At 32.8% G+C, this 25577-nt stretch overlaps 1 protein-coding gene across 1 annotated transcript; it reads left to right on the top strand.

Moving 5' to 3' along the window:
- On the top strand, window positions 1-22086 carry LOC140445026 (cathepsin L-like proteinase). The gene is made up of 5 exons (XM_072536806.1): window positions 1-107; window positions 5744-5837; window positions 11272-11607; window positions 20391-20667; window positions 21777-22086. Exons 2-5 carry the CDS (start codon window positions 5754-5756, stop codon window positions 22022-22024), a joined length of 945 nt encoding a protein of 314 aa, XP_072392907.1. The 5' UTR covers window positions 1-107; window positions 5744-5753; the 3' UTR covers window positions 22025-22086.
- The last annotated feature ends 3491 nt before the right edge of the window (window positions 22087-25577 follow it).

The raw sequence follows: 25577 nt of genomic DNA, 5'->3' as shown, positions 1-25577 counted from the left end.
ATATCAAGGGGATTAAGAATCAAGGGGATTAAGATAAAAAATTAGTATAAAACTTTTACTATTTCTTTACTTCTACAAGTTGTATTCTGTTATTCTTTTAGTAAAAGGTAAGAAGATCATATACTTTGTACCATTGTATTTCATTTGTTTTCATTAATATAAATACTTTAAAATGGGATAAAATTGATCACTCTAAAATTATTCATTCAAAAACATGATAGTAAATTCTAAAATTCACTATATCTTTTTTACTAATATGATTTAACAAGATCTATATTAAATATGTCTCCATCTATAAATTTTTTTTGATTAAGATTTTGACTAAAAAATGCAAACAACTGGATGAACAATTTCATACCCTGAGTGGAGCGAAATTGATAACCCCTTTTTAAGTGAATGACAATAGCATAATATGTAATGCCAGCCGATCATGTGCACCCCATGTTATAAATATTTTTAAAAAAATGTAAGTATTCTGAAAAATGTATAATGGGGCGAAATTGATCATTGCAATTTCAACCACAATTTGCTTTTCTACAGATTATTTTACTCACACAAAAAACAAAAATATGCTAATGCGCTCTAAATTAGGTTTCACAAACAAAAGTTATCAACGATATTAAAAAAAAAAACTGAACCAAAGAGCCATATTCATTAAAAACTAGTATTTTCTAAAAATGGTAATCGTGTGAAACAGGTCATGAAAAGTAAACTTTAATATGCTTGAACCAAAGAATGACCAAGTTAGGTTAGTGCTGCAATATAGAATACCAAAAAACATAATTTTAAACATCTTCGAACATATGTATAGTTTAACTGATATTCTACATCTCCATTACATCAGTCCGTTTTTTAAACATAAAAGCTGTGTCTGTTGAATTAAGGAATTCAGGATAGGGCAAAATAGCAATAATATCACTCACTTCAAACGAAAATTTATTATGTTTAATGTTTCATGTAACAGAAAAACTCATTTTTTGATATCATCCTTGTTATAGGCAAAATATTCAACCCCATCATTATTGTCAGACTTCACTGTCGGTTTCAGTTTCATCAGATTGCTGAGCAACACTTTTTCCTGGCTAGACATTTAGTTTAGTTTGCTTAATATTACGCCTGGATGGTGTACCTGAATATCTTTTCTCCTTTGAATAATGTACCAAAAGGTTGTCGATTTGGCCCTCTATTTCTTCATCTTCTCTAGGTAACTTACTTAAAACTTATAGCGCTGTTATCGTCCGCTGTTTTTGTTTTTTGTCCGTGTGCTACAGGATAGTATTTAACAAGTTTGGAAAATCTTTCTTATCTATTGTGGTTAATGTGGGGTGACAATGTGGGGTGACAGTTTTTCCAATCACTATAAGTTTCCCTCCATACCATTTAAAAGTGACAGAAAAAATCGACATCAAGTGGTTGGGTCAAATGTGTTAAGTTTTTAACCAAACATATAAAGTCCACATTGTTTTGTTCGCGTAAAGATTTCACCTCATCGCTATAATGCGAGGAAAGGTTATCTCCTATGACTATTTTTCGCCCTTTAAGACGTTTTGCATGTGATAAATAGGTCAAAGTAAACCAATCCGTGAATGTCTGTAATTCTATCCATCCATAATAGGTGCGAATATATCGAGAACCTACAGAGCAGCATCTGTCAGTACAGCAAGGTGATCCTTTTGGACTATTTTCAGTCCATTGTAACCACATTTTTCTGCTTTGTAAATTATATATGGTGGTGACAGCAATACTGAAGACGAAGAACACGCCATTATATTCGTTGCTGCTTTAGTAAAATTAAACACTCGTTAGGGATATTTGGTGCCGCGTTGAAATATCATTTTCTTGTTTCTGGGGTTGGTTATCTTGTACATTGGTCTCGTCGTAATTGAATATGTTATTAGGCGGAATATTTTCTAATTATTTACGCAGATTCTCGAAGTAGGCAACTAAAGTTTCTTTTGAGATATTAGCTTTAAGTCTTTTAATATTGCTTGCCACTTTTTGCCTAATTTTTCTTTTATATCGTCTCAGTAATGAATATACCCAGTCAGTTCCAGGTAAATTGTTTTTGAAAAAAGGCACTTGTCAGCCCTGGGCATCCAAAACACTTGTGGCTAAATATTTTATATCCCGCAAGTCAAAGAGAGAGATAGATGGAGAAATGCTCAATCATCTGCGTTTTGCAGACGACATAGTACTTATTACCAAAGATCTGGGTGAAGCACAATAAATGGTACAAGAATTAGAAAACGTATCTTTAACAATAGGTCTAAAGATGAACATCAGTAAGATCAAATTTATGACAAATTTAGTTCCCAGCGAACACTTAATCATCCAAAATCAAGTGGTAGAATTGACAGAAAAATACATATATCTTGGTCATGAAATCAGAATAGGCAACGACAACCAGACCTGCGAATTTCAACGACGAATAACACTTGCTTGGGCGGCGTATGGTTTACTAAGAGACATCTTTAAGAGCAACATCCCCATAGCTATGAAACGGAAGACATTTGACCAATGCGTTCTTTCTATTATGACATACGGAGCAGAAACTCTCAGGCTCACAAAAACAACAGCAATAAAAATGCGAGTGGCACAAAGGCGCATGGAAAGATCAATTCTCGGCGTGACAAAAAAACACAAAATAAGGAATCAAGACTTAAGGAAAAGAACAGGTATCAGTGATGTCGTCGAACGTATAGCCAAGCTGAAATGGAATTGGGTAGGACATATAGCGAGACTGAAAGACACAAGATGGACCAAAAAACTAATTGACTGGCGCCCACGAGAAGACAAACTTAGCAGAGGACGACCACCAACACGCTGGATGGACGACATTAGAGGAATATCCAAGAAATGGCAATAAGAAGCACAGAACCGTGAAGAGTGGCGAAAAATGGAAGAGACCTATGTCCAGCAGTTGACAGAATAGGTTGCATGATGATGGTGATGATGAAGTCAAAGGGAAATCCCCACTCGTCGCATATTGCATCACGCTGTATAATGGTTTTTTCTTCGTTCGCGGAAAATATAGTCTGACAACCATTTTTTCTTCCATATCGGCCATTGTTGCGGTTATTAAGGGTTCCGTAGGGAATTTTATTTTCTTTGAAAGCGCGTCGTAAGGACCATCCTCTCCCTAGAAATTTTCCAACCGTAATTCGTCATATTCCTTATATTGACGAGCACCAAGTTTTCTTATATAATTTCGAACCATTTTTTTCTGAAAAGAAAGCACTAATTTAAGATTTCTTTAGAAAAAATGTTATCAATTTAACCCCATTGTGAATTTGTAAATTTCACGCATAAATTACTATACTCCAAAAAATAGCGTGTTGACATTTTGTTGACAGAGAACATGTAACTATTAAGACAATTAGTTAAAATCACACATATTTTTGTATAAATGTAGCTATAGTTAAAACAAGCTTTTTTCCTTAAAAAATAAACTTCAACTAAACAACCAAAGGTTTTACGCTAGTGTTTACTAACTAAAGCGAAGTTGTCAACCGTTTGATAAGCTTCTTAGATTTTTAGATTTCAGGGAAAATTAAAATATTCGGAATCATTCATACATCATTAAATTGTATATATTCTCAACAGAAATTGTAGCTAATTTCCACTAAAGTCTATAATTAATAGCAAACAATTATTTTGACTATAAACGATGTAATAATGCGCTGTAATAAGCCAACGTGGAGATCATACTTTATATGTTAAAATTATTTTTTCAATTCCAAACTTTTATAAAAGATCACAAATCTTTTATAAAAGATCACAAATCTTTTATTTTGTATTAAATTTACTTATGGATACTTTAGCGTTTTCTGTTAATTTAAATAAATTTAATATATAATATATATATATATATATATATATATATATATATATATATATATATATATATATATATATATATATATATATATATATATATATATATATAGTCACAGGAATATATAACCACAGGAACAACGTGGTCTCGAATAGCACAAGATAGAAAAATATGGGCGCAAATGAGCGCAAATTATTAGAACAACGTATAACTAAGACATCGTCGAATAATAATAAGAACATAAAATAACATTGAAATAAGGGAGGCTGCACCGTAATTGGAAACGGTTGATAAAGCTGCACATGATGATATATATATATATATATATATATATATATATATATATATATATGTTGATGTTTTATTATTGATTAAGACTAATTTAATTAATCCAATTATTTAATTAATTAGTTCACTAATTTATGCAGAGTCATACAATTCAATTACTATTAAAAATTCTCAGGGTGCCTTTTTAATTTTACTTTAATCAGTTTACTTTATATATCTCTTCTAGTGGGTTCAGTATCTTCTAGTTGCTCATAATCGGGATAGAACAGGAAACGGAACTACATTAAAACAACATAAATATGCACACAAATTATTATTTATTTTTAATAAGCAATACGGTGAATGTTAATAAATAACTTTTTGTGGGCAATTATCTTTCCCAACAAATTCCTATACTCTTAATTTAATTTTAATTAACAAACTATCTATTGATCTGTTTTATAATAATATCTACTAAAAAATTTACCATATAAAAAATATAATTTATTCACAAAAAAATAACTCTTTAAAACTTGGAATCTTAGTTCGTATGCTTATATTTGATTTTATCTTTAGAATGTCTTAAAGTTTTCTTTCATTCAAATTATTTGACTGACCTTTATTTTTTTTACACCAATGATGTCTCCTCTCGATCAAACCACAGTTCCTTCCTTGATTGATTATGTCCGGCTACCATCAAATCTTTCCCGTTCCCAGCATCGATCCAAACCGCATACCAGCAAACTACTCCTCCGAAAACACAAGCCCAAACCTCTTTTGACCGGTACTCTTTATTCACAAATTCTCCTTTCTTTCTCAATTAGATCTCGTGGACTATGCAGACTCAAAAGAGGTATTAATCTTCTCGTTTTTGATCTGCTCTCAGCTTCCACCTTTTTCACTAACGAACGAAAAACACTCTTACTCCGATTGACTACACAAAAAAAACACGTCTTCTCTTCTGGTCTGCCGGTAACATAATAATCATCTTTTCAATCTCCCCAGACAACCTTCTCAAACTCTCTCATTCCCCATCATTCCTTTTTAACCAATCATAAGCATTCATCTTTCCCACTAATTTTCGATTCAGAAAATTTCCAACATAATATTTAAAACAAATAAACTAATTTCACTCAAATTACTTTTCAGAAACCATTAACAATTTTGCCTTTTTCAACCGAAATAAGCTTCCAAATTCTTGTTATCTCATATCTAAATCTAATTCTTATTTACTTTCGAAAAATGTCCACCGCAAAATACAATTACAAAGTTTATTCCTTAAATATATAATTACACGAATTCCATTGTCCTTTCACTATTCACTTAGTCCTTCAAGGAAAAACTAGTCTGTCACGGAAACAATGTCTTTTCTTATGCTAACGATTACAAATAAGTACAGGGTTGTATTTTAACTTATATGCCCGCTATATATTAAAATAATAAAAAAAAACTCTTTATTCTATTTTTGATCGATAAACTGATCCATAACAATACATATATATATATATATATATATATATATATATATATATATATATATAAATATATATATATATATATATATACATATATATATATATATATATATATATATATATATATATATATATATATATATATATATCTTAAACATGTTTTCAGAAAAGTCAGAATGAAGCTGTTGATCATCGCTGCTGCCCTTATTGTAGCCACAAATGCCAAATTATCCGCCTTCGAACAATGGACCAGTTTTAAGGTATTAATTTTACTTTTATTTTATTTTATAGGTCTTACAAAATTTCAAGAAACTAACTCACTCATTTGGTGACGTCAATCATAAGACGAAACTATGAAATCAGACATTACTGAAAACATTTATTTGTCTACAGTACGTTCTCATAGCAAGACAAAGTCAAACTAGATTTTGTTTTATTAGTAAAATAGTTAGAGTATTTATGACTTTTCTTCTAGGAGTCATTTTTATCGACAATAAAAACAATGAAAATCATAACCAGAATGTAAACTTTAACATAAAAATGAGAAGTACAGAAACCAATTTATGTCTGTTACTGTCGAACACCATAGGCTGTTTAAATATCCAGAAACCATATGAATATATGATAGAGATTCATTCTTGTACAAGATTTGTTTTAAAGAAGACAACGAGACCGAAAAGAAGAGGTATCAGACAGGGTCGCACGTTATCCACAACTCGGTTTAATGTGTCCTTCCTCTTTGTCTTTCGGGCCATATTGTCGTGTCATGACATTTGCTTTCTTTCAGTTTCTCTGCAGCCCTCGATTTTACCTTTTATAATAAACTGAAAGATTCTGTATCGGTTTTCTCTAACAACATGCCTTAGGTAGAAAACCTTAAAATAGTTTTAAATAATTTACAAGCGGCATTTTCTATATACATAGCTTCATTGGTATGTATTGCTATCCAGGCTATTCGAAACACTCTTCTATAAAACCACGTCTCAAACACCTCTAGGCGATTGATCTGCCAGTTCTATAGTGTCCAAATCTTAATGTCCTGTAAAAACACTGATCAAAGATAACATTTCATCATTATTTTACGTAATTTTAAGATTCAGTTGTCTTAATCGAAAACCGAAAAAGATCTTGCCCGTTTAGAACTCATTCTGATTCTCCATTCTTTCGACTACTGCACTTTACGAATTCCCGATGTTACAAAATTCTTCATGACTATAACAATGAAACCGACTGCTATCGCGGTTCATCGAAGAGTGATCTCATCCTTAAAAATCATTCGCCTCCCCGCATCACTTTCCCATCAACCTAAGTGAAAAGGTTCATATTTTTTTGCTGCGTAATATCTAGGCGGAATCAAGAACAAATGAAATAGCAATTAAAATTATTATAAACAAACTAAAAATGTTTATATTACCAATCTCAGCGACGCAAAAACATATAGAATATTTTTAGGTGCTTTAATATATACAGGGTAAAACGAAAATGCAACACAAATGCTAGAGCATAAAATATAAACTTGGATGTTCGATTTTTCAAATTGTTTTCAATATGTTTTCCAGTATTTTCTTATAGTACAATAAGAAGTAACAGTTTAACGAGACAGGCTTATTTTTGAGAAATCCGTTTTCTATTCTGGCACATTTTTTTTGATAGTATTATAGTCACCGCATAACTAGCTTCTAGATAGCATACAGACTCTTGTGCCGCTCCAGTAAATATCTAAAGTTGCGCAGAAACTTTTTTTTTAATACATCTACTTGTTCTTATCGAATTGCCTTTTGTACATATTACACGTATTTGCTTGATTGATTAGTCTCGTAATGCTGTTTAATGTTATCTTCTTTTAAGACCGAAAAATAATAATGGCATATCAAGCATATTGGCTTAATTTTAAATTCCACAAAAACATAGTTTATAGTCTATTTACTTTGAAACTTTTTTAGTTCTTCTGTGACTTTTCTCTTCTTTGGTCCAGCGTCCTTACTACTTGTCGCCATTATTGGTCTACGGTTTTTAAATAAAAAAATCAGTGAAATGACATCAGTATTACACAATTTTCTGAGAAAAATATGTATTTATTAAAAAAAATACATAAAAGCTGGGTTTGCTACCTTCAGTGCACTTTCAGAAGTACACTTCAAGAAGTAGACAGGATATTTGGTTATGGAAACTTGTATTCTTATCAATGTGTATGTAAAAGTAACACAACGCTAAGAGGGTTTTCATACGAGGATACTGTATGCGAGATACTGTATGCGAGATACAGAATTTTCGATAGCTGATGTATCGGATTCACGGGCATGCTCGTCAGTATAAAAATAGTAGCAGTGCAGTGCGGTTATATTTTTGGATTATGGATGTAGAAGAGTGTGTTATGCTGTGGTACATATTAAATAAAAAGAAAAAGAAACTGAAAAGACGACGTAATTTGTGGTTTCATCCTATTGTAGAATTAAGAGAAACCAAGGGAACGTATAGTTTGCTGTATCAAGATTTATTGCAAGATCCATCGAAGTTTTTTAACTATTTTCGAATGTCTGTGAAGTCGTTTAAAGAACTTCATAAAATGTTGGAAATTCAATTGCGTAAAAAAGACACAACTATGCGTAGAAGTATTTCATCAAAAGAACGGCTTTCTATGACTTTAAGTTAAAGTTAAAGTCTATGACTTAAATTTAAAATAAATTTGTGTACTTATCTCCAATTTGTAAATTGTTTACCTCGCCCTAAATAAAAAATGACCGTATTCCTTTTACAATAATGTAGTTTGATATTAGTTAAATAATCAAAATTCCAATTAGCAAACTTTTAAAACTAAACTGTATACGTATGAAACAAAAAACCTATATATTTATAATAAAAACATGTTTATTTCTTACCATATTAATTTTGCTGTACTGCAGTCATGGCCTCAAAATTTTCGCTTAGAATTTTCGACCCAGTACTGCTGCTTTTTATTTCTATTGCAGTAATCTGGCGATGCTGTATCCCATAGACAGGGATTTGATTGTACCAAACAAATAAATTTGTCATTATCAAATACAGCACGCTCCATTATTTAACTATATTCAGAAAACACCTTCTTTCTTTCGTTGCTCATTCACAATTATTCGACAGAAAATCGCGCGTCTATGGAATGTGGTGCAAAAGTATTCATGTCAGAAAGCGTTCATTTAACGTAATGGTTCTTCTGTATCTGGCATACGTATTCAGTCGTCGGCGACAGGAAGGTTCGAGATACTGAATTCGGTATCTGGCATACTGTATCCCTTGCGCGTCTCGTGTGAAAAGCTCCATTTGAGTCTGCGTCTGAGTCTGTAATATCTGCGTCTCGGATACGCGTATCTCGGATACAGTATCCTCGTCTGAAAGGGGGCTTACGCACACAACGGAAGCGATCACACGTTAGACTACGTCGCAAGATACAAGATACATGCTACAGAATAGCGGCTGAGCTCACGGAATACGACCAACGAGCTCACGGCTACCTTTCTTATATGAAATATAATATGAACTATACACATTGATATTATTTTTGCAGATTTTGTACATTAAAAGAAGAAAATGTTTGCATATGATCCGCGGGCCACAAATAGTCACCCAGCTGGTCACATGCGGGCCGCGGGTTAGCCCGTTGCTTTAGACGGATACTGTATTGCTACTTTTCATATTTAATCATTATGGCTTGTGCTTATAACCCACTAATTTCAATTTTTTAAATGTCTGCTAATATTCTTCTTCTTCTTCTTCTTCGCGGGACTAGGATTACTCCTGTTTGTCTGCCTCTTATTCTGTTTCAGTCGTTGTTGACTGTACATTATCTTTCCACCTTTTTAGCGGCCTTCCAACGGGTCTTCTGCTATACGGCTTGTTGTTTTTACAGATGTTCGCTAATCTATCTGGTCCCATTCGGTTTACATGTTCGTTCCAGTTTTTTTTTCTTGTTTTTATCCACCTGTTAATATTTTGAATTTTGCATTGTTCGAGTATACTTCTGTTGCTTTGTCTGTCTCTTAATGATATGCCCGCTATTGATCTTAATACTTTCATTTCGATATTGTTGATTTGTTGTTTCGTCTTTCTTGTATCGGTCCTTGTCTCCGCTGCATATGTTAGGATTGGTCTTACTGTTGTCTTGTATACTTTTATTTTGCTTTCCATGGTCAGATATTTGTTTCTCAATATGGTTTCTCGGAGGCAACCACTTGTTCTTGCCGCTTTTGATGCTTGCCTTGTGGTCTCTGTTCTTATATCCCTGTCAGTAGTGATCTCTAATCCTAGGTAATTGAATTTCATTACTTGTTTTACAATTTTGCCGCATATTTCTAGTTTGCATCTACGCGGCTCTTTACTGATCACTATACATTTAGTTTTTTCTACTGATATTCTCATATTAAGTTTGTTTGCTGTGATATTGAAGGTGTGGAGATGCCTTTGTAGGTTATCTTCATTATCAGCAATTAGTACTGCATCATCGGTAATTAGTACTGCAAAGGAGATTCCTCCTTTTAGTTCTATGCATTCTGTTTCCCCTGTTGGCATTATAACTCTGGTCTTGTTGTTCTTGTTAATTTCATTAATTGTCCTTATAATCTGATGGTCTATTTGTTCAGCTTGTAATAAATTTAAGATGTCATTTCGCTTCATCCTGTCAAAAGCACTTTTTAAATCTACAAAGCACATGTATACTGGTTTTCCATATTCAATAGACTTCTCTATTATTTGTCTGATAATAAAAATTGCGTCTATTGTGCTGCGGTTCTTCCGGAAGCCTTGTTGTTCATCTGCCATGTTCGCTTTTTCCTAGATTTTATCTTTTATGACTGCCATTAACAATTTTAATGTACTATTCATCAGACTAATGCCTCTATAATTTTCAGGATTTCTCGAGTCTCCTTTTTTAAGTATCGGTAGCAGGAGACTTTCGTTCCATTCCGCTGGTACTACTCCGGTATTTATTATATCGACGAATAATTTTAGGAGCCATTTGCGTAGTGTTGTTCCTCCATATTTTAGCAGTTCATTGTTTATCTTATCAGGACCAGGTGCTTTTCTGTTTTTTAATTTTTTGCTGCTAATATATATTTGTTAATTATATATGTTAAAAAATTTTCTTATATTTTCTTCTTCTTCTTCTTTTCTTAATTTGTGACTTTAAATACAATTATTGTGTGGTCTGTTGTTATTGGTTTATTATTCACATTTTTGTTCTTTTAAACTTGGTGAAATGCCATTTGAAAAATAATCAGAGAGTTTCATATTTCGTATTATTTAAAACCCTGGGTTTGGCCATTTGGGTGTCGTGTTAGTGACTTTCAATTTGTTTTTGATTTTGAAGTTTGTTAAATATGTAGAAAAAGATTTTTACTCAATTTAATTAGATTTGGATCCTTTTTTGTTCTTCGTATAATAATTATTAAGTTTCTCCCTCAGGTATTGCTAAAATAGTTGTATGTATTTTAACATTAACATTTTAATTTCACAATTTTTAAAAATAACAGCCTACTTTTTATACAATGAGCTAAATAACATAGATAACACTTTATTTTTTTTTGTTCCGATTATTGTACGGTAAACAAATATATTCGCCATTTTTCCTTATAACGAAACTGTTTATAATATAACTGTTTATTCTTTGAAGTTACATTTTGCGAAGATCTTGTTTAAAAAATGCTAATTATTTTATTTTTCAAGGCAACACATAATAAATCCTACAACCTTATTGAGGAACAACTTCGTTTCGGAGTTTTCCAAGAGAACCTCCGCAAAATCGACGAACACAATGCTAAATATGAAATTGGAGAAGAAACCTACTACCTCGCTGTAAATCAATTTACGGATTGGTCCAATGCCGAATTTAAAGCTATGTTGGACTCTCAAATGGCTCAAAGGCCACAACTATCGGTTACTGAAAAATTTGAAGCTGTGTCTAGTTTACAAGTTCCAACAGAGGTTGATTGGAGAAATAAAAACGCTGATTTGGGAGTCAAAAATCAAGGAAGCTGTGGATCCTGCTGGGCTTTCAGTGCTGTAAGTATTAATAATAACACCGAAATTTTTGGGAAAAAAGGCATTTTCGATTAAAATTGTGGTATATTTTCATTAAGTATATTAAATTGCTTAAATCAGTTGTAAAGATACTAATTTTGTAATTGTAATAATATCATCATAATATTTCAATTTGATTTATATTTCAATGCTTCTCACAGAACTCCTAATAATTTTAGAAAAATAATAAAAAAATCCTTCAGGAATCTAATGAAAAAAACTACTATATAGTATCAAGATAGCTATCTAAACAGTTAAAAGAGGAAACGATATTTGGAGTAATAATTTATAAACCTAATATCAGACACAAGGTTAATTGGTTAAATATCTTGACCTTTTTTTCTTTTTTTTTCTCTCTTAGGGTGGAAATTTTTAAAAACCCTACTACCAGATTAACCCATCCCTAGAAATGACTGGCGTGTGTTGGATTCAGAGTAGAGGAGTACATCCGAGCCCATTTACCCTTAGAAGAAGCAGATCCTACAAACAGATACCTTTCTGTTATCCTGCCTACCAATTAAAACCACCCTCTCCTACTTGTGCGCAGTTGACTGTCGCACGTACTCTACTCCGAAAGTGAGATGGCCGCTGTTAGGCTAACGACACAAGGACCCTTAAGCTAGCGGGGACACATGAGCGGAATCCAATTTAACCTACGTAATATTTTTTCACCCATTTTTCACTAATTTATTACCACCCTAATAATTTTTCACCACCAAACCAACCTTAAGGGGAGCGATTCTGCTGGCTTAAGATTCAAGCTAGCAGAATTCAAAAAAGAAACTTTTTGTTGATGGCATATTTTTTCACCCATTTTTCACTAATTTATTACCACCCTAATAATTTTTCACCACCAAACCACCCTTAATGGGAGCGATTCTGCTGGCTTAAGGTTCAAGCTAGCAGAATAATAAAATAAAAAATCTTTTTGTTAATGGCATATTTTTTCACCAATTTTTCACTAATTTATTACCACCCTAATAATTTTTCACCACCAAACCAACCTTAAGGGGAGCGATTCTGCTGGCTTAAGGTTCAAGCTAGCAGAATTCAAAAAAAAAACTTTTTGTTGATGGCATATTTTTTCACCAATTTTTCACTAATTTATTACCACCCTAATAATTTTTCACCACCAAACCCCCCTTAATGGGAGCGATTCTGCTGGCTTAAGGTTCAAGCTAGCAGAATAATAAAATAAAAAATCTTTTTGTTAATGGCATATTTTTTCACCAATTTTTCACTAATTTATTACCACCCTAATAATTTTTCACCACCAAACCAACCTTAAGGGGAGCGATTCTGCTGGCTTAAGGTTCAAGCTAGCAGAATTAAAAAAAAAAACTTTTTGTTGATGGCATATTTTTTCACCAATTTTTCACTAATTTATTACCACCCTAATAATTTTTCACCACCAAACCACCCTTAATGGGAGCGATTCTGCTGGCTTAAGGTTTAAGCTAGCAGAATTCAAAAAAAAAACTTTTTGTTGATGGCATATTTTTTTACCAATTTTTCACTAATTTATTACCACCCTAATAATTTTTCACCACCAAACCAACCTTAAGGGGAGCGATTCTGCTGGCTTAAGGTTCAAGCTAGCAGAATTCAAAAAAAAAACTTTTTGTTGATGACATATAGTTTCACCCATTTTTCACTAATTTATTACCACCCTAATAATTTTTCACCACCAAACCACCCTTAATCGGAGCGGTTCTTCTGGCTTAAAATTCAAGATGGCAGAATTCAAAAAAAAAATTTTTGTTGATGGCTTATTTTTCACCCATTTTTCACTAATTTATTACCACCCTAATATTGTTTCACCATTAAACCACCCTTAAGGGGAGCCATTCTGCTGGCTTGCGGTTCTGCTGGCTTGCCGTTCTGCTGGCTTGCGGTTCAAGCCAGCAGAATTAAAAAACATATTTATAATATACCACAGTGTATTGCTAGGTTTTTACGAATTTATTACCATTCTAGTAATTTTTCACCCCTTAACTTTCACCCTTATGAAAAGTCAATAATTGTGTTAGATTAAAATTTAAGGAGAAATTTTTTTTCAAATTTACTGTCCACTACTTATAACTGAAATAAAAAAGTGTTTTGTTAAGTTTATACTAAACTTTGACCATCCTGATAATTTTGCTCCCATAAACCTATTCGAAAACTTTCCTACTAGCTGAATATTTGAACCAGCAAAATAAGAAAAAAACGTATTTTTGAAATACCTCAGTATTCTGCTAAGTTTTTACTAATTTATTACCACCCTAGTAATTTTTCACACCTAAACTACCCCTTGTGATAAGTCAATAATTCTGTTAGGTTAAAATTTAATGAAAGTGAGAAAAATCTTTTTTTACAATTTCACTATCCTCTACTTATAACTGACATAAAAAAGTATTTTTACCCTGATAAGTTTCCATCTTTAAACCAATCTTATTTGGAAACATTCCTGCTAGCTTAATATTCGAGCCAGCGTAATTAAAAAAATTATTTATGATATACCACAGTATTTTGCTAAGTTTTTACGAATTTATTACCAACTTAGTAATTTTTTATCCCTCGACTAACCCTTAGTGGAAGTCAATAGTTCTGCTATGTTTAAATTAAAGGTGAAAAAGTTTTGTTTTATAATTTTACTAAATACTATTTATAAGTAAAATAAGAAACTCTCTGGTTAGTTTTTACTAAATGTTAACGAACTTCACCAATTCCACCATCTACACATTTGCGCTGGTTGAATGCAAAGCAAATCTTTTCGGAAATATGAGATACTACAGTATTATGCTAGATTTGTACTAATACATTACCATCCTAGTAATTTTTCACCCTTCAACTACCCTCTATGAGGAGTCAATAATTCTACTACCTTAAAATTTAAGGTGATAAAAAATCTATTTTTATAATTTTACTGTATTCTACTTGTAACTGAAAATATAAATTGCTTGCCTGGTTTTTACTAAATTTGATCCACCCTTATAATTTTTGACCCCCTAAGCTTCAGATAATGGGAAACATTCAACAAGATACACATTGACGCTAGGTGAATAAAAAATCTTTTTGAAAACACAAGAGTGCTCTGCTAGAATTTTACTATATTTTTACCAGCCTAGTCATGTTTTTCTCAACTACCCTAATTGAAAAACGTTTTCAAATGTTATTCTATACTAACTAATATTTATTTTTTCAATGTTTAAATATTAAAAATATGAAAACACTTTATTCCAAAAACTATAAATTTTACCCGTTTTAAAAAATTGACTCTGATTCGAGTCGTATTACATGGCTAAGCGAAATCGAATCGTTAGTCCTTTTTATGAATATAAAATAACTGAAATCAAGTTGAGTTTTAGTAAATACAATGGAATTTTTATATTTCACAGAATAAATTACCAGGTAAGAAATATTCAAATTGAAATAATTTTATTACGTCTATTACATTATTTATCTGATTGTAAAGGAGGGTCGTCGGGATCGTGCGCATCTATTGCACCCTATTGTTAAAAGATTTGCATTCATTAGGTAGATGAAAATTTGAAAAATAATTTAGGTATTTAATATTTTAATAATATTTAAATAAGAAGAGTATTAACGATTGGTCAAAACATAATTTTAAGATTAGGTGTATAACATAAAGAATTTATATTGCAAAACATTTTAAGTAGGTATATTCAAATGAGACCGAAATTACCGGTTGGTCAGAACAGCTGATATAGATTATTTGCGTAGTAAAATAAATTTATATTAGCAGCATTTTAAAAATTTAAAGATATTTGTATTTTAATTCTTAGTCGATTTTTCATTCATTGTCAGTTGAATATAGGTAAAAATTAAAGGTTATTTATTACAAAAAAATATTAACTTATTTATTTTGTTTATGAAAATGTTTGAAAGAATCTCCCACGGGAGATCTGGTTTCTCGGCACAATCCACACACTCATAAATTGGGTTTTTTCTTATTTTTAGGATAGGACATACTCTGCATCTTTTCGTTTTCGTTTCGCGTTTGTCCGATTTATTAGCAATGATTTATAGGTAAATGTTCGCGTGCGATATTCCGTCTTTCTTTGCTTTTTTATAAATTAATTTACGAATTAATTCTAACCTTGATATCGTCTTTTATGTCTTTTGTTTAGTATATTGTTTAAAACTAAGTCTAACTTTCCACGGTACCATCGATTCATCTAGCGATAATTATTTTACTGGATAACGCAGAGCAGTCATTTTATTATTAAAAAGTCTATAACTTCTTATTCTATAAAACCGATCTTCAGGAATAACATTCGGTCCCATTGGATTATGGATGAAGATTAAGCACCTTAAAATTATAAGAAAAAGATATCTTCCGATGTTCTGCAAAAAAGATTTTAAGCTGAATAGTGGATCTGTTTTCCAATAACCCTCCAATCTTGAAATCCGTATGTGTCAATGTAGAAGATAATTCCCATAAATACTAGAAATTCAAATAAGGAAAGTAGTTTACATCTTTAAATGCTAGAATTTACACAAACACCAACTTCACCAACTTTTTTATATGCTAAACATTGCAATATTGTTGTTTTGTACACTACCTATTTTTTAACAAAATTTTACAACTTAAAAAGGGATCATTCCCGTGAGTTGGCTGTATATCATATAGTTAAAAAACTCGAACATTGAAGTAAAACACTGTTGTGATTGGTATATTTAATTAAATTTTAAAAATCCTAAAGGATTAAGTTCAAAACGTTTTCGGACTTATCAGTCCAGTGAAATTTGTAGTACTTTTAGTAAGTAATTAATAAGTAATAGGTAAGTAGTAATTTTTAATTAATTATACCAATTATTACAACAGAAGTGTTTTTCACACACACACACACACTCGCACACACACACCGTGTAAATGTATTCAAGTATTTTTGAAAAAACAAATTTATTTAATTTTTGTTAAAGGAGTAGTAAGGGGTGAAAAATTACTAAAGTTGTAATAAATTCGTAAAAACCTAGCAAAACACTGTGGTAGATCATAAGTATTTTTTTTAATTCTGCTAGCTTGAACCGTAAGCCAGCAGAATCGCTTCCCTTAAGGGTGGTTTGATGGTGAAAAAATATTAGGGTGCTAATAAATTAGTGAAAAATGGGTGAAAAAATATGCCATCAACAAAAAGTTTTTTTTTTTAAATTCTGCTAGCTTAAACCTTAAGCCAGCAGAATAGCTCCCATTAAGGGTGGTTTGGTGGTGAAAAATTATTAGGGTGGTAATAAATTAGTGAAAAATTAGTGAAAAAATATGCCACCAACAAAAAGTTTTTTTTCTGAATTCTGCTAGCTTGAACCTTAAGCCAGCAGAATCGTTCCCATTAAGGGTGGTTTGGTGGTGAAAAAATATTAGGGTGGTAATAAATTAGTGAAAAATGGGTGAAAAAATATGCCATCAACAAAAAGTTTTTTTTTTGAATTCTGCTAGCTTAAACCTTAAGCCAGCAGAATCGCTCCCATTAAGGGTGGTTTGGTGGTGAAAAATTATTAGGGTGGTAATAAATTAGTGAAAAATTGGTGAAAAAATATGCCATCAACAAAAAGTTTTTTTTTTGAATTCTGCTAGCTTGAACCTTAAGCCAGCAGAATCGCTCCCATTAAGGGGGGTTTGGTGGTGAAAAATTATTAGGGTGGTAATAAATTAGTGAAAAATTGGTGAAAAAATATGCCATCAACAAAAAGTTTTTTTTTTGAATTCTGCTAGCTTGAACCTTAAGCCAGCAGAATCGCTCCCCTTAAGGTTGGTTTGGTGGTGAAAAATTATTAGGGTGGTAATAAATTAGTGAAAAATTGGTGAAAAAATATTACGTAGGTTAAATTGGATTCCGCTCATGTGTCCCCGCTAGCTTAAGGGACCTAACGACACATTAGGAGCACTACCTTCTTTTATCTATATTATCTCTCTCACGGTAACAGGGTTTATACCTATTTTCTTAACCATTCTGTTTCTCTCCACTTCTTCTTCTTCATGTGACATCTCCTCTAAGAAGTTTGGCAACCATAATGGCAATTCGCACTTTCGATACTGCTGCTCTGAAGAGGTCAGCAGAAGTGCAGTTAAACCAAGCTCTCAAATTGTTTAACCAGGAGATGTGTCTTCTCCCGCGACTCCTTCTACCCTGTATTCTTCCTTGTATTATTAATTGCAGCAAGTTATAACGCTCGCCCCTCATAACATGTCCCAGATATTGCAGTTATCTGACTTTAATTTTATTTAAAACCTCTTTATCTTTTCCCATTCTTCTCAACACTTTGACATTCGTGACTCTATCCACCAAACTTATTCTTAATATCCTTCTCGTCATCATCATTAATGGCGCTACAACTCTTCGTGAGTCTTTGCCGCGTTTACCATTGCCTTCCATTTTTGTCGGTCCTGTGCCAGTAATTCTCATTGTCGCACTCCCATTTTCTCTAGATCTTCTTTGACTGCATCTTTCCACCTTTTTGTAGACCGCCCTACAGACCCTCTTCCCTCTGGCCTTTCCCATAACACATTGTTTATAAGGCGATTGTCGTTACTGCGTATCACATGCCCTGCCCATCTGAGTCTATTGGCCTTTATATATCTGACTAGATTTTCTTTTCCGAATAGAGACTCTAGCTCGTTATTGTATCTGCCCCTCCATTCGTTTGTCACGCTGTCTCTGCAAGGGTCATATATCATTCGAAGAATTTTACGTTCCCGCACCAGCAATTTATTTATTTCTCTTTTTGTGAGCGTCCATGTTTTGCTTCCATACGCGACTGCTGATCGTATTATGGTCTTATATATCCGGATTTTTGTGTCTCGTGAAAGAAGTTTTGACTTCATTAGATGTTGCATTACAAAAAAAGATCTGTTTGCTGCCATTATTCTCGTTTCAACTTCTCGCTCTAATTTGTTGTCATTTGTGATTGTTGCTCCTAGATATTTAAATTCTTTAATCACTTCGAAGTTGTGGTCATTTATAGTCATGTTTTACCTTATTCGCCGTCGTTCTTGTTTTGAGACGACCATGTATTTTGTTTTGTCTTCATTTATTCTTAGACCGATGTTTAATGCAGCTTCTTCAAAGCTCGAGAAAATATCCTTAATTTAATATAATCCTTAATATAATCTAATTAATATCCTTCTGTAGACCCATAACTCGAATGCTTCTAATCTGTCCGAAACATCTTTCTTTAATGTCCAAGCCTCCAACCTATAAAATAATACGGAGAACACGTAGCATCTCAAAAGTCTTATCTTTAAAGAAATTGAAAGGTCCCTGCTGCAGAGCACTTTTTTCAGTTTGTTGAAAGAATTTCTTGCCTGTCCTATTCTTGCCTTAATTTCTTCTGTGTACTCATTATTTTCGTTAATTATTGTACCCAGATATTTATATTTTTCAACTTTTTTAATTTGTTCTCCATGTATTGTTTTGTTTTCTTGACGCTGTTGGGCTTTTGTAATTACCATAAATTGTGTCTTTTTTGTGTTTAGGGACAGACCGTTTTCTTCACTGACTTCTACCACTCTGTCAACCATTTGTTGTAAATCCTCCAGACATTCCGCTAATAAAATAGTGTCGTCGACAAACCTTATATTATTGATTGGTCGGCCATTTACTTTTATTCCGATAGTTAGTTCTTCTAGTGTTTCTTGGACTATTTTCTCTGAATACAAACTGAACAAAGTAGGAGACAGGACATAGCCTTGCCTGACGCCCCTCTCAATCTGTATTTCATTTGAAAAGACGTTATTCTCTTTTACCACAGCGATCTGATTATAATAGATAGCGCTAATGATCTTGATGTCTCTCATATCAAGTTTTTCTTTTTAAGTAATTCGATAAGACGGTTATGTCTGACCTTATCGAAGGCTTTGTTGTAATCCAAGAAATACATATATACTGGCTGATTAACATTCATGCACCTTTGCACAAGTACATTCACAGCGAACAGGGCTTCCCTCGTTCCCAGTGCATTTCTCTCCACTGTCCATCTATTAAATTCTAGCATTGTGTGAGTAACAGTGCAACATTTATCTGTATCTGTCTTTCTGAATCTATGAAGATATGTCCTAAAACATTCATATCCTGTGAGCACTTGCGCCAGGAAGTAATCCAGTCACCTGTGATCACAGTCTCGCCAGTTCCTTAGGCTCGGGATCAGCATCCTGGTGCACTGAGCAAAATCTTTCGTGTTGTTCCACTCTTCTTGCCATCTTTCTATTGAGCTTTCTCTTTCTTCTTTTTTTATGGCTGATGTCAAATATTCTCTACTCTCATAGAGATGTCTCCTTTCTCCTGCTAACACATGCAAAGAAACACAACCCGTGATAATCCACAAGGCCGCCGCAGTGTTAAACATCACCCTTCCCATCGCAGCCGTACTCTTCGTGGCTTTCTGGGCTACCACCCGTATATGCTCCTCCATCCGTCAAATTGGTGTAGTGTCACTCCTAAAATATCTTGACCTAGATCAACCAGATCTGAAAGAGAATATTGTTATAATGACTATGTGTCAAGCAGTCAAAAATGCTGTACATTCAGTTCCGATCAGTTTTGTCTTTGCATAAGATTGATTATAGAACTAAAAAATATGTATGGATTATCTTTTTATAGTTCTAAGAATGAGGGATACCTTCAAATATAAAACGGTGATATATATGTTAGCAAAAGTAAAAAATATCATTAGGAGATTTCAAGTTTTCTGTACTTTGTAAAAAGCTTGTTAGAACATAATATTTTTTAATTATTCATACTGTAATTTGATATATTTTTTAGGCCGGAGCCATCGAAGGTCAACTTGCTATTCACAAAAATCAACACGTCCCTCTTAGTGAACAAGAATTGGTCGATTGTGACACAGTAAACGGTGGATGCAACGGAGGATTAATGACAGATGCCTTCAACTACGTTAAACGCCATGGTCTAGCAGCAGAAAGTAAATATAAATACACAGGTAGAGATGGTAGTTGCAAGAAGGTACAAAAACAAGTCTCTTCCATCAGTGGATACGTAAATCTTGCTAGAACTGAAACTGCACTAATTAATGCTCTTGGTAAGTTAATAACTATTTTGTAGTAGATATTGGTTCTGAAATTTGTTTTTTATTAGAAGAGGCCTAAGATTTGTTAAATCAATATTCTAATAATAATGCTTATCCCATGTTAATTGTGTTTGGTCTTGACCTTGAATAAGTAACACTTGTTTGACTGACAAGATTATGTATTAATGATCAATAATTTCTATGAAAAGTAAGACACCCTTTAAGGAATGACAAGCTGCACCAATATAACAATCATTTAAATAGCCATATGGTATGAATTGCACAACACTATTTTTTTTTTAAATAAAAAGTGAAGTTTTAGTTTTAAATAACAAGTTCCTGATAGTTCTTGCATTTTTTAGAGCATTTTTTTTAGAAAACTACTTGTCTTTTAATTGTAAAAAGTAAGACAAAATAAAATAGTAGCAGTGACCTGATGTCTTATCAAGTGTTAATGCTCAAATGATCTCATCTAGATAGAACCTTTCACGTACCTCTTTGCCGGTGGCATTTCTTCGCCTAATGCGAAGTACCCCACATTTGCCAGGCAGTCAAACTGACATAAAATGTACTCTGCTGTTTCTTTCTTTAAGTAACAGAATCTGCTAGGTCATACGCCAATCCCATCAGCTTTAACTGCCTATTCAGCTTACAGTGCCCCATTAGCAGCCCCACTACGGAGTTCACTGTTTTCCTGTATGGTTATTAGGTCTGCCGTAAATTTTGGCAAATATTCTATAATGAACTGTTTTGCCAGTTTTTGTTCTGGTGAATTCCTCCACCACTTCAGAGATTGGTGAGCTACCAACTTTCTTGTAGTTGTTCTCTTTACTGCCTTTGCAATGTAGCAGAAGGGTTTTAATTCCTCGAATGCATTGATAAGTCTTGTTTGGTCATTTCATCTATTTTTATTGCCCTTATGACCCTCGTGTTCCGGAACTTAGCCTATCGTAGCCTGGGTATCCTTATATTCGGGCACCTTAGCAATATTCAACAGTTTTAAACTTCACTTACAGTTATACAATGCTCTTGTGTGAATTTTGTGTTTCTTTTACATTTACATATATATTACTGACGTTTAAGAAAAGTGACTCTAGTAACTAAAATTAAGGTTTTTTCAGCTAATGTAGGTCCAGTATCTATAGCTGTTGATGCAGATACATGGCAGCATTATGGAGGTGGAGTTTATAACAATAGGAACTGTCGAACCTCTCTTAACCACGGAGTTCTTGCTGTAGGATACACTAAAGATGCCTTGATCGTGAAGAATTCATGGGGAACCAGTTGGGGTGAGCGTGGTTACATCAGAATTATCCGTGGACAGAATTTGTGCGGTGTCAACCTCATGAACTCTTACCCCAAGTTGTAAATGGTGATCAATTAAAAAATATGTTTAATATAAATAAATATATAAATAAAGGTTTGATTTTATTTAAATTATTTTAAAGGTATAAGAAACAGTGAAAGTTAAAACTGAAATCGTAATACAAATATGTTTAACCCTTAACTAGTAAGGCGTCGTCTGACAAACGATTCAATATTTTAATTCTTTCTTAATGGCACTCGGCACCGCCGACAGGCAAGTAGTCCAGCCCAATCTAGTAATTTAACTATTCGAGCTTGACAAGTAATCGCAACAGGTAGGTCGAGAGTAGTTGCTTAGACGAAGCCGGACCGTTTGTGTTACTTTTTTGTGTGGTGTGCATTTTTAGAAGTAATGGCCAAGCCATCAAAACACAATGGTACAATGAGGAATGTGATAGTGACAGTGATATACACGATATTTTGGAAGACCATCACATTGAATCTGAACACGAAATATGTTCGGAATTTTCGGGATCTGACGAGCCTGCAGATTGTGATGAATTAGCAGCTTTTCTGTTTGAAATATGTTGTTCAGTGATAAGATTCTAGAACATATTGAGCAGAATACAAACATGAAATTACGAGCAATGCGTGAGAAATATTCTGCTGGTTCTATCCATCATCTTAGAGAAATGGGTGTTATGGAGTTAAAAGCATTTTTGGGACTTCTTGTTTACACTGCCATTTTCAATTCCAGTCACGAAAATATAGACCGTTTATTTGCTACAGATGGAAATAGAAGAGAAATCTTCAAAGCAGTTATGAACAAAAAAAGATATGCTGTTCTTTTACTTGCTATCCGATTCAACGATTCTGAAGACAGCTACTGCTATAGTACCGGACCAGATAATATACATATGTTCTTCTTCTTAGAGTGCCTGTCCGTTCCGAACGTTGGTGGTCATGCTGGCTATGTTTACTTTGTTGGTTGCTATACGAACTAGCTGTGTTGAGGCCTTTTAGGTTAGGCATGCTCTTAGGTTAGCAAGCCAGGATATTCTTCTTTGTCCTGAGGCCCTTTTTTCTTCAATTTTACCCTTCAAAATGCATTGAAGTAGCTCGTATCTCATTATATGTCCCAAGTACTGGAGCTTACGGCTCTTCACGATGTTGACCAAATCCGCAGTTGTGTTCTTCCTCCGCAGTACTTCTTCATTGGTGACTTTGTCTTTCCATGGTATTTTCAGGATCCTTCTGTATGACCATAGCTCAAAAGCCTAAAGTTTTGATAGAGTTTCCGCCTTCAATGTCCACGTTTTTACTCCGTACAGAAGCACTGAGTACACATAACATTTAAGGAGCCATATTTTTGTTTTTAGGGTGAGGTCATGGCTCTTGAACACAGAACTTATAGTCTAGAATGCACTTTTTGCCTTTCCGATGCGAAATTTAATCTTTTGGGTATTGTTTCACGACTCATTGATTATAGTTCCCAAGTAGTTGTATTGTGAGACACGTTCAATTCTCATTTGGTTCACATACAGATTTGCTCCAGTTTATACAAAAAAGTTTTAGTTTATACAAAAGTTTTATACGCAACTGGAACAGTGAAGACAAGCTCTTAAGGAAAAGGTTTAAAACTTGGGTACTTGGAATGTTCATTTAAGTATGGAGTTATTAAAAATAATGTCCAGATACCCTTAGTAGGTAAAATGATTGAATATAGTAATAGTTGGTATGTCTAAGTAGCTGGTAATTCCAATATTCATTTGGTTTCAGTATTTCAGTCTTCAATATTACCGATAACACGTATAGATACTACCTAATATTCTTGGTATTGTTGTAGCAGGTAACCGATTATAATCCCGTAATAAAAGATTGTTTCAATTTTTAATACATTTTTAATAATTATTGCGTGGGATATGAATAGAATTGTCCTTTTTAAAATCATTCTGTTCTTAAAAATGGAAGTGACAACTTAATCATCGTCAGTCGAGCTTGTGAAACTTTTTAATTTTAAAATGCTGAAAATAACTAGTGTCGCTACTTGGATTAAACCTTATAAAGAGGATTAAACCTTATCTATGGATCAACGTCATATTAGTCAAAAAAGAGAAAACTTAATTTGGAGAAAAATGAAATGAATGAAAAAAGTGGAGAAATATCATTTCGCTGTGCATTAACCCCTTCGTGCCGGACCGCCATTCGGCAAGTTGGCTCCGATATACGGTTTTGAGCACTTACCGAGCGACTTCGCGCCGTCGTCGGTTAAATTACAGCATCACACTACAACTAATTAAAGTTAATGTAATAATAACACTAATTTTAGAAATAAAATATTTTTATTAAATGTATTATTCTACATAGTATGTGAGCTAAATTGGTCGGCTTAGTGACACAAAAATGTATCTCAAAAATGACTACTTTTCAGGAGAGCTTATATAAGGTTTTTAAAAAAATGATTTGCATTTTGTAATGATCTGTAGTTTATTCTCAACTTTTTTGTTCCGAATTATTAATCTTAGGAATGTATTCTTTACGGTAATACAATCATACGCAACAATGGATAAATTGTGTTTTAAAAATATCAACAATTAGATAAAATAGCGGAGATACATTTTTGTGTTCCTAACTGAAAAGTCTATTATTATAGAGACTTATGTATGTACCATTTTATTTAAGAAAAGCTTAATCTTAATCCTATTACAAAGTCATTGGTATTTGAGTAATATCGATAAATTTCGAGAGATGAACATACTGAGTGGCAGGTATAATAATTAAAAGTACAATAAATTAAAATTAATTAATCTCTACCTGGTCCGAAAACTTAACCACGCCATTTAAATACAAATGACTTTGTAGTAGGATTAAGAGTAAACTTTTCTAAAATAAAATGGTACCTACTAGTAATTCTTTGTTGCTGTAGCATTATAATCTAATTTCACAAATGAAGATTACCCAATTTACTAATGATAATAATAAAAATAATAATCATAATTCATTTTATAACTTTATATTGTTCTAAAGCTAATTATTTGTGAGATTAAATACTATTTAAACGTCTCGATGGGAATAACCACAATATATTTATTAAAAAAAGAGACTTTATAAAATGTTTAGACAACGATTTCTGAATTAGAAGTCGAAACGCCAATAAAGTTTCTTTTTTTAATAAATATATTGTGGTTATTCCCATCGAGACGTTCATAACTTTATTTAAAATCATAAAATATTTTTTTTAATTAAACATAAACTTCGAAAACATTTTCAAACAATAAATTTAATTATGTCACTTTGCACATCTGACTGATTGACCTTATTGTTGGTGAGCAACGACTTATAGAAGAGATGATACTAGCAGAAAGTATAGAAGGAATAGAATAGAAGCCGAATAGAAGAATAGAAGAAGAAGAATAGAAGAATAATGCCTTTATTACACAGGTTTTCTAAATCCTTATATTTTTCCTCTTTTATTGGCCCTTGTCTTTCATATGCCGTTGTTAGGTTTGGCATGGAAAATTTTCATTTTCCTTGTTTTATTTAAAAAATATATTTATTATCGTCTTTTCTGTACTGCAGCCATGTTAATTTTAGCCAATTTATACTACTACCATCGA

The sequence above is a fragment of the Diabrotica undecimpunctata genome, chromosome 7 (assembly GCF_040954645.1).
Source record: "Diabrotica undecimpunctata isolate CICGRU chromosome 7, icDiaUnde3, whole genome shotgun sequence".
NCBI classification, from domain to species: Eukaryota; Metazoa; Arthropoda; class Insecta; order Coleoptera; family Chrysomelidae; genus Diabrotica; species Diabrotica undecimpunctata.
This window is presented reverse-complemented; position numbering and strand designations above follow the sequence as displayed.